We start from the raw sequence: 12,989 nt of genomic DNA, 5'->3' as shown, positions 1-12,989 counted from the left end.
TGTAACAGAGTACAAAAAATTCATTGTTGTGATTTCAGATTCCACACTGCAATTTACCTTTAAGAAACTACCCATTCTTGAGTCTTGGTGTAGCATCAAAGAATATTCACAAGTATCTTCAAGGGCTACTGAAGTATACCTTCTTCTTCTAATTATATATCTGTGTGAGGCCTAATTTTCTTCATTAACTTCAACCAAATAACATTGTAACATGTTACATAATAATATAACAACATTGTAACATGAATGTAGAAGCAGATAAAAGAATCTAGCTGTCTTCTATTAAACCATAAATGAAAGTAATTTGCAAAATATAAAGCAATGCCACTTTTCTAAGTTTATTTTGCTTTAAAATACATAATTATTTTTCATGAAAAAAATTATTTCTGTTAACATGTAATGGGTTATTGTTATTTTAAAATAAATATTTTTTACATTTCTGGATTTTAATTTCTAGTATAGCAAATATTGATAAATAAAATCCACATGAACACAATTGGGGTTCTCAGTAATCTTTATGAGTAGAAAAGGGCCCTGACATCAAAAAGTTAGAGAACTTATTGGTCACCTTAGAAATTACAGTTTGCTCCTGACTTATAAGTTATTGTTGTCAAGTATTTTTATTAAAATCAGTCAATCCCCTTCCTCCCCCCATATACCTCTACCCCCCCATCAATAGTTACTATTTTATATGGTCTCTTTCTAAAGAGAGAGACTGAGAAAATAGTTGTTTTTATACAGTCATTGTTCATTTAGAGTCACCTATATGTTTAACCACATTTTATATTTTTCATGCCTTGTTGAATCTGTGTTTTCATTTGACTTCATTTTTTCTTCTACCTGAGGAATATTTTATATTTCCTTTAGGGATGGGTGTGCCAGTGGCAAATTGTCTTGGTATTTTGCTTATTTGAAAGAAATGTTATTTCCACCCTCTAAATGTTTTTTTAGTGAGAAGTTTAGGTTGGCAGTTTTTCTGATTTAAGATATCTTTCAACTGTATTCTGGCTTCCAATGTTGCTACTGAAACGTCCACTGTCAGTCTAATAGTCCATTTTTTTCTTTCACACGTTTTTGAGAATTTATATTTTTCTTTGGTTTCCCACAGTTTTCACTGATATGTATCTAACTATAGATGTTTTTTTCTTTATCTTGCTTGATGTATATTGGGCTTCTCAAATCAGTGGATTGGTATCTTCAGTCATTTCTGGGTAATTATCAACCATTTATTTTCAGTATTGCTTCTGCTCCATTTTCTTTTTACTTTTGAAACTTCAATAAAATATTTGCTGACTTTCTCACTATAATCCTTTAGATTTCTTATCTTCACTTTTATATTTTCCATGTTTTATGTCTCCATGCTTCAATCTGATTATCTCCTGGCTTACTAATTTTCTCTTTGACTAAATAATCTCAAATTCTTAATTTTGACTTTATATTTTTCCATTCTGAAATTTCTACTTGCTGCTTTTTCACATCTGTAGTGTCACTTCTGATAATTTCTGGTTTCTTACTGAAGTTTTTAAATTCAGCTTTTATTTCCATGATTAGTAAGCATTGGAGGTTTTCTGTGCTACCAATAAGACACACCAGAATGTATTCTATACCCCAGTTTTCAAAATACAACTCTTTATGACTCCAGTGTGCAGTATCAGCTGTTTTATCAGGGCTGTAGCCTTTGACGGGCTCTTCTGGGGTGTGCCAGGAGAATAGCTCTGTCTCTTGTCTTGGATCACCCTGGTGCAAAAGCAGTTAGACCCTGTCAGTCTCCATTTGACTGCCCCCTTCTACTTCTCCAAAATTCCCCCAAACTGAAGTCCCCCCTCCCCGCAGCAGCCTTCTTTCCATAGCATCACCTTCTCCCTAGGACAGAAGCCACTCTTGCTCACCTCTTTGAGCTCTAATCCTTTCTCTGTTCTCACTAGGTAGTTTTTCATTTATTGTCCTATTAATGCTTTAGTGCTTAGAAAAGAATTTTTTTAATTTCATCTAGTTTTGTTTTTGTCACCTTCAGAAGAAATGTTACTTAGTCAGAGAAATCCAGATTTGGTCTGTCTGTTACAGTGTTCCACGAGGAATAGTTTGTGGACAAATTCCAGTCTACCAGCCATTACCACTTTATGAGATAAGAACAAATTGAGAATAAACATCTAGAAAATATTAGAGCAATTTGACATTGCTGTGAAATCATAGTACATGATTTTGTATTTTATAAAATATTAGTTATTAATATACTTGAGGGGGAAAAACTAGTCCTTTACCGCAGTTAATTTGAGAAGCACTTCTTCGTGCAATCGGGTGCTAGTCTCCTACAAGCCCCTTCTTTCTCTGCTTTTATAGAATACATCATAGAGGAGGGAAGAAAACCTTTCCTCTACACTCTTACGTTAGGTACATAGGCCTGCAAATTAAACTGATAAATGACAGATTAACAGAAGAAAAAATTTTCATATGCACATGGCAGTGGGGGCAGGGGGTGGTGCTCACAGGAAAAAAAAAAAGCAAAAGCCACAGAGGCAGTTAGACCCAGAGGCTTATATACCATTTTAACAAAGAGAGATAAAATGAAGAGACTAGACAAAGGAAAGAAGGGACAGTTTGGGCACCCGAGGTTGGGGGTAAATTGTTGGAAGATGACCAGGAAAAGTATGGTAAATAGTTGTTTAGTAAGGTTTGTTATGCAGATAAAAGTAGTTTTCTTCTTCCTGGTACAGGAGAGGGGAACACCTTTACAAAAGGAAATTTATGTCACCTTTATGAAGGAAAATTTATGTCCTGTTTTTAGACAGAATGGAGGAGAGTGAAGAGTTCTTCCTGTGTCTGCTGTTTTTCAGTTGCCTTCAGCTGAAAATAATCCTATGCTGAAGTGGCATATTTGGGGTAATATATTCTAATCCCTTCAACATAGAGCCAGCCATAGCTTGAGCCTCTAGACCTGTGCTCTGTTTTGTTTGCAGCATTTGTTTTGGATATGTTTTTAAAATTTTATAAGTAATACATGTTTATTAGAAAATTTTTTAATTCAAATGCAAGGGGGGACAGCTAAGATCATTCATAATCTCACCACTTTTCACAATTCGAAGTAAACCTCCAGTAGTTTTTTTCTGCATATAGTATGGAAGCATTCCCCCATGCTCTTCCATAGCAGTGTTTTTTCTCCCTTTCATTTCACTCCCTCAGAATGGAGCCAACTAGGAAAATTCAGAACATGCTTTTTGAAGCTTCTTGGCAGGTCCAGAAACACCCTAAGATTGGAAACCAAAGAGAAAAGCAATTAAAGGAGTCTTATAATTGTTTTTTGAAGCATTAGATTATCAAATAAAGTTTATCAAAGAATTGAGACATCAAGCTTTTCTTTGAGGTTATTATATTGGGATTGTATTGTTATGAATATGTATAGTTTAAGTTTCTGTGATGAATAAAATTTTCATAAATAATAGTATTTTTAGTTTTTATTTCTGTATCATAAAATTTAAAATTAATGGATTGCCTCTTTTACTTTAATATCAATGTTACAAATAACTAAATAGCTTTAATAATAGAAAATTACTTGCACGGTAATAACTTTCAGACTAATCCCTCAGAGAGCACACCTGCATATTTTTAAAGTTGCACAGGTCATTTGGTACCCCTGGTTATGAACCATTGTATTTGAAAATGTGTCATGGCCAAAAGATCCCATTTATAATAGCAACTAAATATATAAAATGCCTTGTGGGGGAAACTGAACAATCAATATTTGGAACCAGTATGAAAAAAGCCTTAAAACTATAACTTAGAAACAAAAGGAATTGGAGGGATATATCATGTTCATCGATGAGAATATTAGGAAAATGTTCATTTCTACAAGTTTATCTATAAATGTAATGCTATCTCAGCCAAGATAGAAAAAGATTTTAGTGCTTGAGAAACTGATTTCAAAGTTCAACTGGGAGAAAAAATAAAGAAGAAAATGTTGATGAAGGATAATAATGAAATGAGACTTATTTTGCCATATATAAGAATACACTACTACAGATTTATAATGATATGGGACTAGATACAAGAACAGACAGTGAGAAAGAGTAGAAAGCTAACAGTGCACTTGTATGTGTATATACACATGTAGAAATTGTCATTTCAAGTACTAGTATTTCGGATATGACCAGGAGAAATGGATCGATTCATGCTGGTAATTGTAGCACAAGGCAGTAAGTGATTTCCAGTTACTGCTCACTGACGGTTTCACTCCTTAAGTATTGGCCTGTCACCACTTTACTATCTTCTCCCACCCCAAGACTTTTTTCCCCCTTCCAGGTGCCTCCATAAAAGCCTTCCTCTAGCTCTACGGATTCTTACTGCTCTATGGTACAATCAATTTACCGCTCTCCTTTGCCTCTTTTCTTATCTAAGTTGAATAGTGCTTATCCTTGCATTCTGCAATTAAAAGAGAAAAATGCCTAAAGAAAACTGTGATTCCCTCATTAGGAGGTGATTTTGGTCCTTATAGATAACCAACCAGCCTAAACTGCAGCCAGCTTTAAAAATGGTGCTTTTTTCTCCCCTCAAAATACAAAGCAGTGAAGACTATTCAGCCTCTTTAGTAATTAAGAAAATGCAAATGAGAGCAATCATGAGTGACTTTTTCTTCCTCCTATCTGATTGGCAAAGATTAAAAAGAGTAGTCATCCGAGTAGAGGCAAGGTAGAAGATAGAACATTTTCACATTCACTAGTGGCAGTATAAGTTGGTAAAATTTGTCTAATAATGTGTGTATCTAAAGTATTATTGTATATACAAGATCTTATGGTAGCCCACGGTGAAAATGAATATATGTATATTCATGTATGAAAAATTGTGCTCTACACCGGAAATTGACACAACATTGTAAACTGACTATAACTCAGTCAAATAAAAAAATTTTTTTAAATTTTTTGAAGTATTATTGTATATGCCCCTTGCTCTAGCAGTTCCGCTTGTAGGACTTGTACTATAGCATATGATCAGGGTTGTTCAGAAAGACGTGGTCATGTTCATCCAGGCTTTATTTGTAATGACAGAAAATGGGTACTGCCATACTTCAGAGTAGACTGAACCATCATAAAAATTAATTTGGAGAATTCTATTTGACATTAGCTATGAAATGGAAACTAGGTAAAATTTGTAAGCTTTGTATAAATATAAAAGTATTTTCATTTATGTGAGACCACACCAAGATTTAAGTAATATAATCATTCATCAAATATTAACTGTGTGCTTAGTATTCTGGGTTTTAGGTGGGACTGTGTTGAAAGTATAAAATATATTTGTTCTTTAGAACTTTACACTGTTGTTGAACTGTTGATCTTGAATATGTACATTTGTTCCTTACACACCTGGTAGGTGTAGCTGTAGATAATGGAAAGAGCATTAAATAGAAATAGGAATTTGAATTTTGTCCCTGTCACATACTTGTCGACTCTCTTAGACAAATTAGTTGAGAATGAGAAGGATGCTGACCTCATGGGGTGATGTAAGAATGAAGGGAGATATAACGAGGAATGCTTCCCATAGTGCTTGCCAAATAGTGGTATTAGTAATGATTGTTCATTATTATTATTAACTAATGAGTTATTAATTATTAGTAATAGTAGTGAAGAGCTAGTTCCTTTGCTTTCCCTTCTAGAAGTCTCTATTTCCTCAGTGTAATGCCTGCAACAGCTATTTTAGAGCCTGAGCTACTAAATAAATGAGATATTGGATTTGAAATCACTTTATAAGCCCTAAAGCATTTATGAAAATATTAGCTAATTAATGTATGTAATGATCTGGCAAAAGTTTCGTGTGTACACATAAATATGTTTCTATGTAAGTGCTAATTATTATTATATGGGCTCTATAGGGTTGTAAAGAATTTAAGCAAAAGAAAGCCTTAATGTGGCTGGTAATCATTGAGGGGGCTTCCTAGGGAAGGTGGGATTGGAATGGAACCTTGAATTAAAGTAGGTTTTAAAGGTGAGAAGCAATAAATACTGAAGCATGTGGTAAAAAAAAGAGAATAGTATATTCAGGGAATAGTAATAAGACTAATATGCCTAGAGGGTGAAAAGTCATTGGACGGGGTAGGTGGGAGAAGCACAGTATGGCTGAAACAGCAAGAGGACTTACTGACCTGGTGAGAACTAGAGAACCATTTTATGTTTGGAGGCAAGGTAGTAACACTGTCACCAACACATCAGCGTGTTAGAATATGTTTGTAACTATTAACTTTGGTAATGGAAGTATAAACAAAACTAAATCATGGATTAGCTAATTTTTTTCCTTTCACAGTAAATATCTTGAACTCCCATTTAGTGGTGATAACTATAGCAAAATCTTTTAGAATCCTTGTTGTATTCTTAAAATGTTACATGATGTGACTAGATATAGATAATTTCAGAATTTGATTCAAAAATATGCCCACAACCCCCAACATTTCTCTTTCCTGAGACTTTTTGTTATAACCTAAAGAAAATGTATAGACAATTTTCTATGCCTTCTGTTATTTGATGCTACCATTTGCTTTTTCTTCCTGTTTATTTTCCTGTAGATTTTCAACATTAAGATGGTTATAATGTCCTAATACTTTATGTCTATTTTTCATCAAAAGAAAGATTTGAATAATTTATTACAACCTTTAGCTGTAAATCAACTAATAATTTAGTTGCAGTGTAATCAGTTTCAGTGTTTTCTTCCCGGAATTTCCTTTTCTTACATTCTTTTTCACATTTCTCCACAGTATGGATGGAGCGGATCTGTGTTTTGAGATCGTAAAGCGAGCTGACGCTGGTTTTGTATACAGTGAAGCTGTAGCCAGGTAAGTAATTTGTATGAACTTCCCAGAAGTCAAGGTAGAAGTCAAAGAAGGAAATGACAGAGAAATCACATGACATGGACTGCTCTTTGAACTGATGACGACCATACGGGCACTCTTTCTTACAAGGAGCATGTCTCTTAATGTGCTTTAGTGGAGCCAGACGGTGACTGGAAATGCAAAATACTGAACAATGAATTTATGTATTTGTATGAGCTTACAGTTTAACATCACTACTGCTATTTTTCCCATTTTTGATGACCTTTATACAAGGAGGAATTTGATAGCTCAGAAACTGTCTAGAATTAAACTTGGGTTTTTTGTTTGTGTTTGATTTTTGCTTTTTGGCAAATGTGCTTGATTAGTTCTTCAGTTTGCCTTTTAGTGATAGCAAATTGTTATGTGACCAGTTAATCTGAGAAAAAGCACAGAACAGTAAAAGGAACAGAAATAAAAGCACAATTTTTCTGCTGAATACATTTGCTTCAGGCCAGTGTGTGATCTCCCAGTCAGATGGCCACCATTGTTCTAAGTGGAGGAGTTCTTACAAGAACTAGTGACTCAAAGTAAAGATTTAATATGAAAAATCACAGGAGCCATGCATGGGCCACTTGCTGACAGATTTAGAGCAGCACAGCTTTCTGCTTTGGTGATACTCAATCACATCACAAATACCTACTCCAGTAGGTTGCCTTTTAATACATAGGATACAGTATCCCTCATCAGCCAACTATAATATGTTGAAGGGTTCAAACCTACACACCCATTAGGATTTATTAAAAATTTCTACCATTTGAGAGACAGATACGACGAAATGACTATAACTTTTTCCCTTCTATCATTCTTTTTACAATTGTGGCACAATGGACAGATATGACTGAAAACAACTTAAGACACTACTCGTGCGACTTTGAGCTAAGAATGCCTTGACACTCTTCAGATTCTTTGCCCTGCCTTCTAGCTGAAGAGCCAGGGCCTCCCTCTCAGGAGGTGAAGCAGCCATAGCTATAACACAAGATAAAGAATATGTGCAATTTTAGGTAGCTGCTGTTTTGTATTCTTGGAGCTAGGAAGAAGCAGCAAATGAGATTTTATATATATTGACTTTACTTATTTAAACTCCTGATATTATTCATGGTAGAACTGAGGCTAAATATCCTTTTTTCTTTTGTGTCATTCACTAAAGCACATTCTAGAGTTTTCTTCTTTTAAAAAAAAATCCCATTTATATTGTTTTCAGTTCTTCTCACAATTCAAACTGTTTATTTTTTATTGTGCTTCAGAATTAAAACCATTCTTTAATACCAAAAATAGCCAGTGCTATCTTGATTTTTCTTATGGCATTGTGGTAAACCACTTTATCTGACTAAATGAAACTCTCAGACTTTTACATGTCAAGAATTTGAATTTTGTACTTTCCCTTTCCCATATTGATATCTTTCAACAGCAGCATCAAATAGGGAAAAACTAAAATTTCAGAATGTTGATTTTGCAAAACAGTGAAACTCGCTGGAGAAAGATGACTTTCCTTTTTGAACCACAAAAACATGCGGGTACCTGGCATATAGGCTATCAGGGTTGATGTTAAACCAGTATCATTTTGCTTTATTCCCCATTCATCCCTATTGCTTTTCCTTAACTTCGAGCCTGTCTCTGCCGCTGTGCTAGGTGTTAGAATGGGGAGAATAGTGTGTAGAGGTGATGTCATACAGTGAGATCACTTGAGGTCTCTCAATCTTGAGATTTATAGAGAAGATAGATGTTTATATACATCAAGATAAAAGCCTGTTGATTTTAAAATCCACCCATATTTGCTGTTAAAATGGTGGTTTATGAAAAGAACTTTCCAGAATGGACTGGAAAAGAGTACTGCTGGGACCAGTAAGTGACACTGCAGAGAGGCTTGACACAACTTATTAAAAACCCTTCCAAAAAATGACAAAGGAGGGCAGCCTCAGAAAGTATGATTAGGTACGTGCCATATTGCAGAGTACCAGCCACCATGTAAACAAGGGCACGTAAATCCTTCCTTTGGTTTACAGTGTCCAACCAGATGACTTCTCCCTTCCCCTCTCTGATTCTGTGATGCACTGTTGGGAAATTCAGCTTGCATCGGTTATTCTAGTGAGACCAACTGCCAGGAGACTCTGAGACACCTAGTAATCAAATTGATTGTGCTTTTCTCCAACTGGCTGAGCTTCAAGAGGAGTAGCAAAGCACGGCAGGGAAGGAAACCATGTTCAGTCCTCACAGCCCTGTTGGTGCTCCCCTCTGTTCTTTCAGAGGTGGTGAGTTGTGGAGTGAGCTAACATACAGGAGCAGGTTATCAAATCAAACTCTCACAAATCAAAGTGAGAGTCTTACCTAGTAGCAGGCTTTATTAAACAATTATAAGGATAAAAGCAATCAAAAGCCTCAGCTGAAGCAGAGAGAGATCTGGGCCTTTTAAGGGCAGCTCCTCACTTCATTCCTCCCTGCATCGGGAGTGCCCGTCTGGCCCAGAATAGATGAGGTCTTTACATGAGGTTTGTGAGATGTCACACACTGGGGAGCATTTCAATTGTGGAACATCTCCATTGTATACCTCAGAGAGTCATACAGTTTACATGACTTCTTCCAGGAAGCCATCCATGCCTCAGGGATCCTGGGTTCTATTTATCATAGGTAATCCTTAGCCAAGGATGTTCTGTTAAGGGAATTCCAGAGATAAGGTTTCTTCAGCCTAGCAAAGAGCATTGGTCTTCTTACCCAGAGTTGCCAAAGAGAGTAGACTGAGTCACCGCCCTTCTTTTCTTCCACCCCCAAAATGTTTCTGTCCAAAGGAAGTGAGTGGATTGCTGGCCAGCTCTTTTTCCCATGGAGTTACCATTCCTGATCCTTAGGGATGGGGACAAACATAGATATTGCTGAGTTTCTCTGAAAGCGTAGGCCACCATGATGCTTCACGAAATGAAACTTTTGGGCTAACGTTTAGTCAGCAACTGTCTAGAACGTGTGGGTAGATTTAGGCTCTCTCTTCTCCTTGCACACTGTTCTCATGCACAGCCTCCCGGGGTCCTGACTGGGAGGGTGGAGGAAGATCAGTTTGAATCTATAATATTTGGGAAGAAAAAAATTCTACCCTCCCTCCACACACCCCAGAGATTCTAGTAGGTACGTATATTTGGGTCAAGTAATTGAATACTCTGATATTCAGATTTTAAAAATGCTCATTCATTGTTTTTTTTAATAAGGCTTTGAGATAAGAGTTTTCCTCAGATTAAAGATATAAGTGGCTGTCTCAGGACTAAGTATCCAAAGTAGTTGGACACATGACCTAGCTTAAACATACCTACCATTCCAGTGTTCACATCTAGATGCACAAGTAGGCTGTTGTGAAATCTTTGACTGAATTTGATGATAATAGACAACTTTTGTAGCACGGTTTAGAGTTTACAAAGCACTTTCGCATTTGTTGTCTCTGCTATTTCAGGGGATCACAGATCCTCCAAAGCCTAATTTGAACCAGGAATGGGCCATACCACCCAGTTAAGAATCCCTGACTTGAACAAAAACTTAATTACAGCTGCTCTGGCCCAGGCAAAGAGTATATGACCACGACCCCTCTATGTATTTGCGAAGTAAGAAAAACTGAACATCACAGCTAAGGACTTCATGAGCCTAGCTCTTTCTGCTTAGAGCCCAATAGTGAGGAGACAGTAATAAGTACAGAAACAAAGACCTGGGGGATTTTTACCCCTACCTTTCATTTTAGAAATGGAACCTTCAGATCAATTCTAATACATGAAATAATGCATATGCTAATTAGAGGGACATTCATGTGCGTTTGGTTAGATAGTAGCATACCAAAGAAGTAACTTGATGGAAACATCTCTTAATTATACAACAGGAGTGGGGAAAATTTTTTTGGTCTTGAGTCACAAGCACACACACAAGGTCATGAGGAAGTACCATTAAATTATTTAGTTTCAGTAAATGCCATACAGTCAATAATGTTAAGTATATTGCATTTCTGTGTCATGGCTGGTTGGGAAGGACAAGAGGGAAATGAGAAGGCAAGAGGGATAATGGGGGGAAAGGACAGATATGAAGGGAGTAAAATTCAAGGGAAGAAAGATGAAAAGGACCCTCAGAGAAAGAAAAAGTGTGGGATTATAGAAGAAGAACTTTAGAATTGAGGGAAGGGGGTTGAAGTAAATTCTGAAACAATATTGAATGAACTACTCTTGTCACACCCTATGGCTAGTTGACCCTGTTACCATGTTTTAAGGACTGTCCTTTAAAATGCTAACTCCTCCTTTGTTTTTCATCTGGACCCAGTGAGGAGCCTCGTTCGGACCCTGCTGGCCTCTGAGGAGTTCCTAGGACTTCCTAGGACTTAGGCCCAGAAGAACTCTGCTTTATTCAAGGATACCCCAACTAAACCTTGATTATGTTGCAAAAAAAAAAAAATAAAGTCAACATAAGGGGGTTCTTTTCTCTTGTTTGTCCTTAGAGCTAAATGGAAATAAGACAGAGAGCTAACCTCTCTCTGCTGGCAGATAAAAGGCTCCTACCCCTTTAGTCAGAATCCTTGGTGTAGCTGTGAGCACTGGTCACCTCATAGCAATCCAGTGTAACTAAGTAGAATTAACTCAGTGTCAGAGAACTGTTATTTTTCATGTTTTCGGTTTGAATTTGTAGTTTGCAGAGGTATTTTACTTAAGAACTGTGTGAAATTCTTTTGACTTAGGTATCTTAGAAAATGTAGAACACATTATTTCTTCATAAGCTCATAAACTTAAGAGTCTGCCAACTTTTTCATCACTGAGCTACACATTCCACTAGTCCTGTCTACTCAAACAAAAAGTGTTCGAGGGCAGCAAATACGAAGGTAGGAGTTACAAGCAATGGACATTGTTTTAAAAATAAAAGGTTTTTTACAGTTTTAGCTTTCTTTTGTTTTTCTACAGTCATTACATGAGACAGATACTGGAAGCTCTACGCTATTGTCATGATAATAACATAATTCACAGGGATGTGAAGGTAAGTCATTTTTATCACTAACTTTAATGTTTGTGGATAGAAACTGACTTATAGCAATGATAATAATCAGAAATTTTTCTTTAATGTTCTTATGAACAGCATCTTTAAGTTAATTTTACTTACAAATAAAAATTTGCTTAACTGGTGTATATTTGAAGAGTTGTACTAATTCTTAATAGGAACACTTTTATCATTTCAATTTCCTTATTTTCATTAAAATGTATAAGTATTGTAAAATTCTGTTATTCCTCTTTTGCCATTTTGTGTTTAAGAGAGGAATGGAAAACCCAAGAAATAGGAAGAATCAAACAATATCTCATACTAAGTTAATTGGAGGGAAAATCAGAATTTGGTTTATATAGTAAAAGTTCATCACACACTTATGTTTTCATAATGTTGCAGTGTAGAATAGTCAGCATTGTATTTTCTTTGCAGACTGTTTTTAAACATGGTCTGAAATTATAATTATAAATGTAATATAGTTTGTACCCTTAAGAAGATGCATATTACCGTTATTCAGTCTTTGTGCTTGTTTGAGCCCAGTATCAAGTTCATGAGAACGTCAGTGCCTGGCTCATAAGGGTACCAGGCCGATTATGGGGGCATGCAAGGAAGGAAGCCAGCGGGCCTTCCTCCTGATGCCTCGCCCCTTTCTGGGCCTTGAGTCACTGAGCGCCCCTGCACTGTGTCTGGCCATGTTCCCACTTTCCCGCTCTGCTGGCCTCTGTTGGTCACTGGCCTCTCTCTAACCCGCAGCACCACAGACATGGTGCTCTCCTTTCCTCGAGATGTATTATCAAAGGCCTGACTTCTTCGATGTGTTTTAATGGTTAAGAAAATCAACTAGAGTTTAGTTAAATTTTCTATAACGTTCGGGAAATTTTAACTGAAATTCTTGTGATTAAAAGCTGAGGAAAGCATGAGCAATTCCAAACCAATCTAGTGGAATGCTCCAGTAGCGATGAAAAATCATTGGAGAAATGTACAAAATACACATTAGTGTAAATTAGTTGTAAAATAGTTTATTCTTTTCAAATGTGGTGATAGGAAAATGATATTGTTATTATTGCCACTCAACACTAAACAACCCCATGGATACAAAGCACTTTTAAAAGGAAGTGTTCTTCAATCATGCAAAGAGAATAAGAAGTAT

At 36.2% G+C, this 12,989-nt stretch overlaps 1 protein-coding gene across 8 annotated transcripts in view; it reads left to right on the top strand.

The window, feature by feature from the left end:
* Positions 1–12,989, top strand: part of CASK (calcium/calmodulin dependent serine protein kinase) — a 315,531-nt gene that overhangs the window by 138,846 nt on the left and 163,696 nt on the right. For all 8 annotated transcript variants that reach the window (XM_006211818.4, XM_006211816.4, XM_031671296.2 and 5 more), the window contains exons 4-5: positions 6,737–6,814; positions 11,764–11,836. In XM_006211818.4, the coding sequence (XP_006211880.1) occupies positions 6,737–6,814; positions 11,764–11,836 (151 nt within the window). The remainder of the gene's footprint in view (positions 1–6,736; positions 6,815–11,763; positions 11,837–12,989) is intronic.

Source organism: Vicugna pacos, chromosome X, assembly GCF_048564905.1.
Source record: "Vicugna pacos chromosome X, VicPac4, whole genome shotgun sequence".
NCBI classification, from domain to species: domain Eukaryota; kingdom Metazoa; phylum Chordata; class Mammalia; order Artiodactyla; family Camelidae; genus Vicugna; species Vicugna pacos.
Note: the sequence above shows the minus strand (reverse complement) of the source record. Positions and strands in the feature narration are given on the sequence as shown.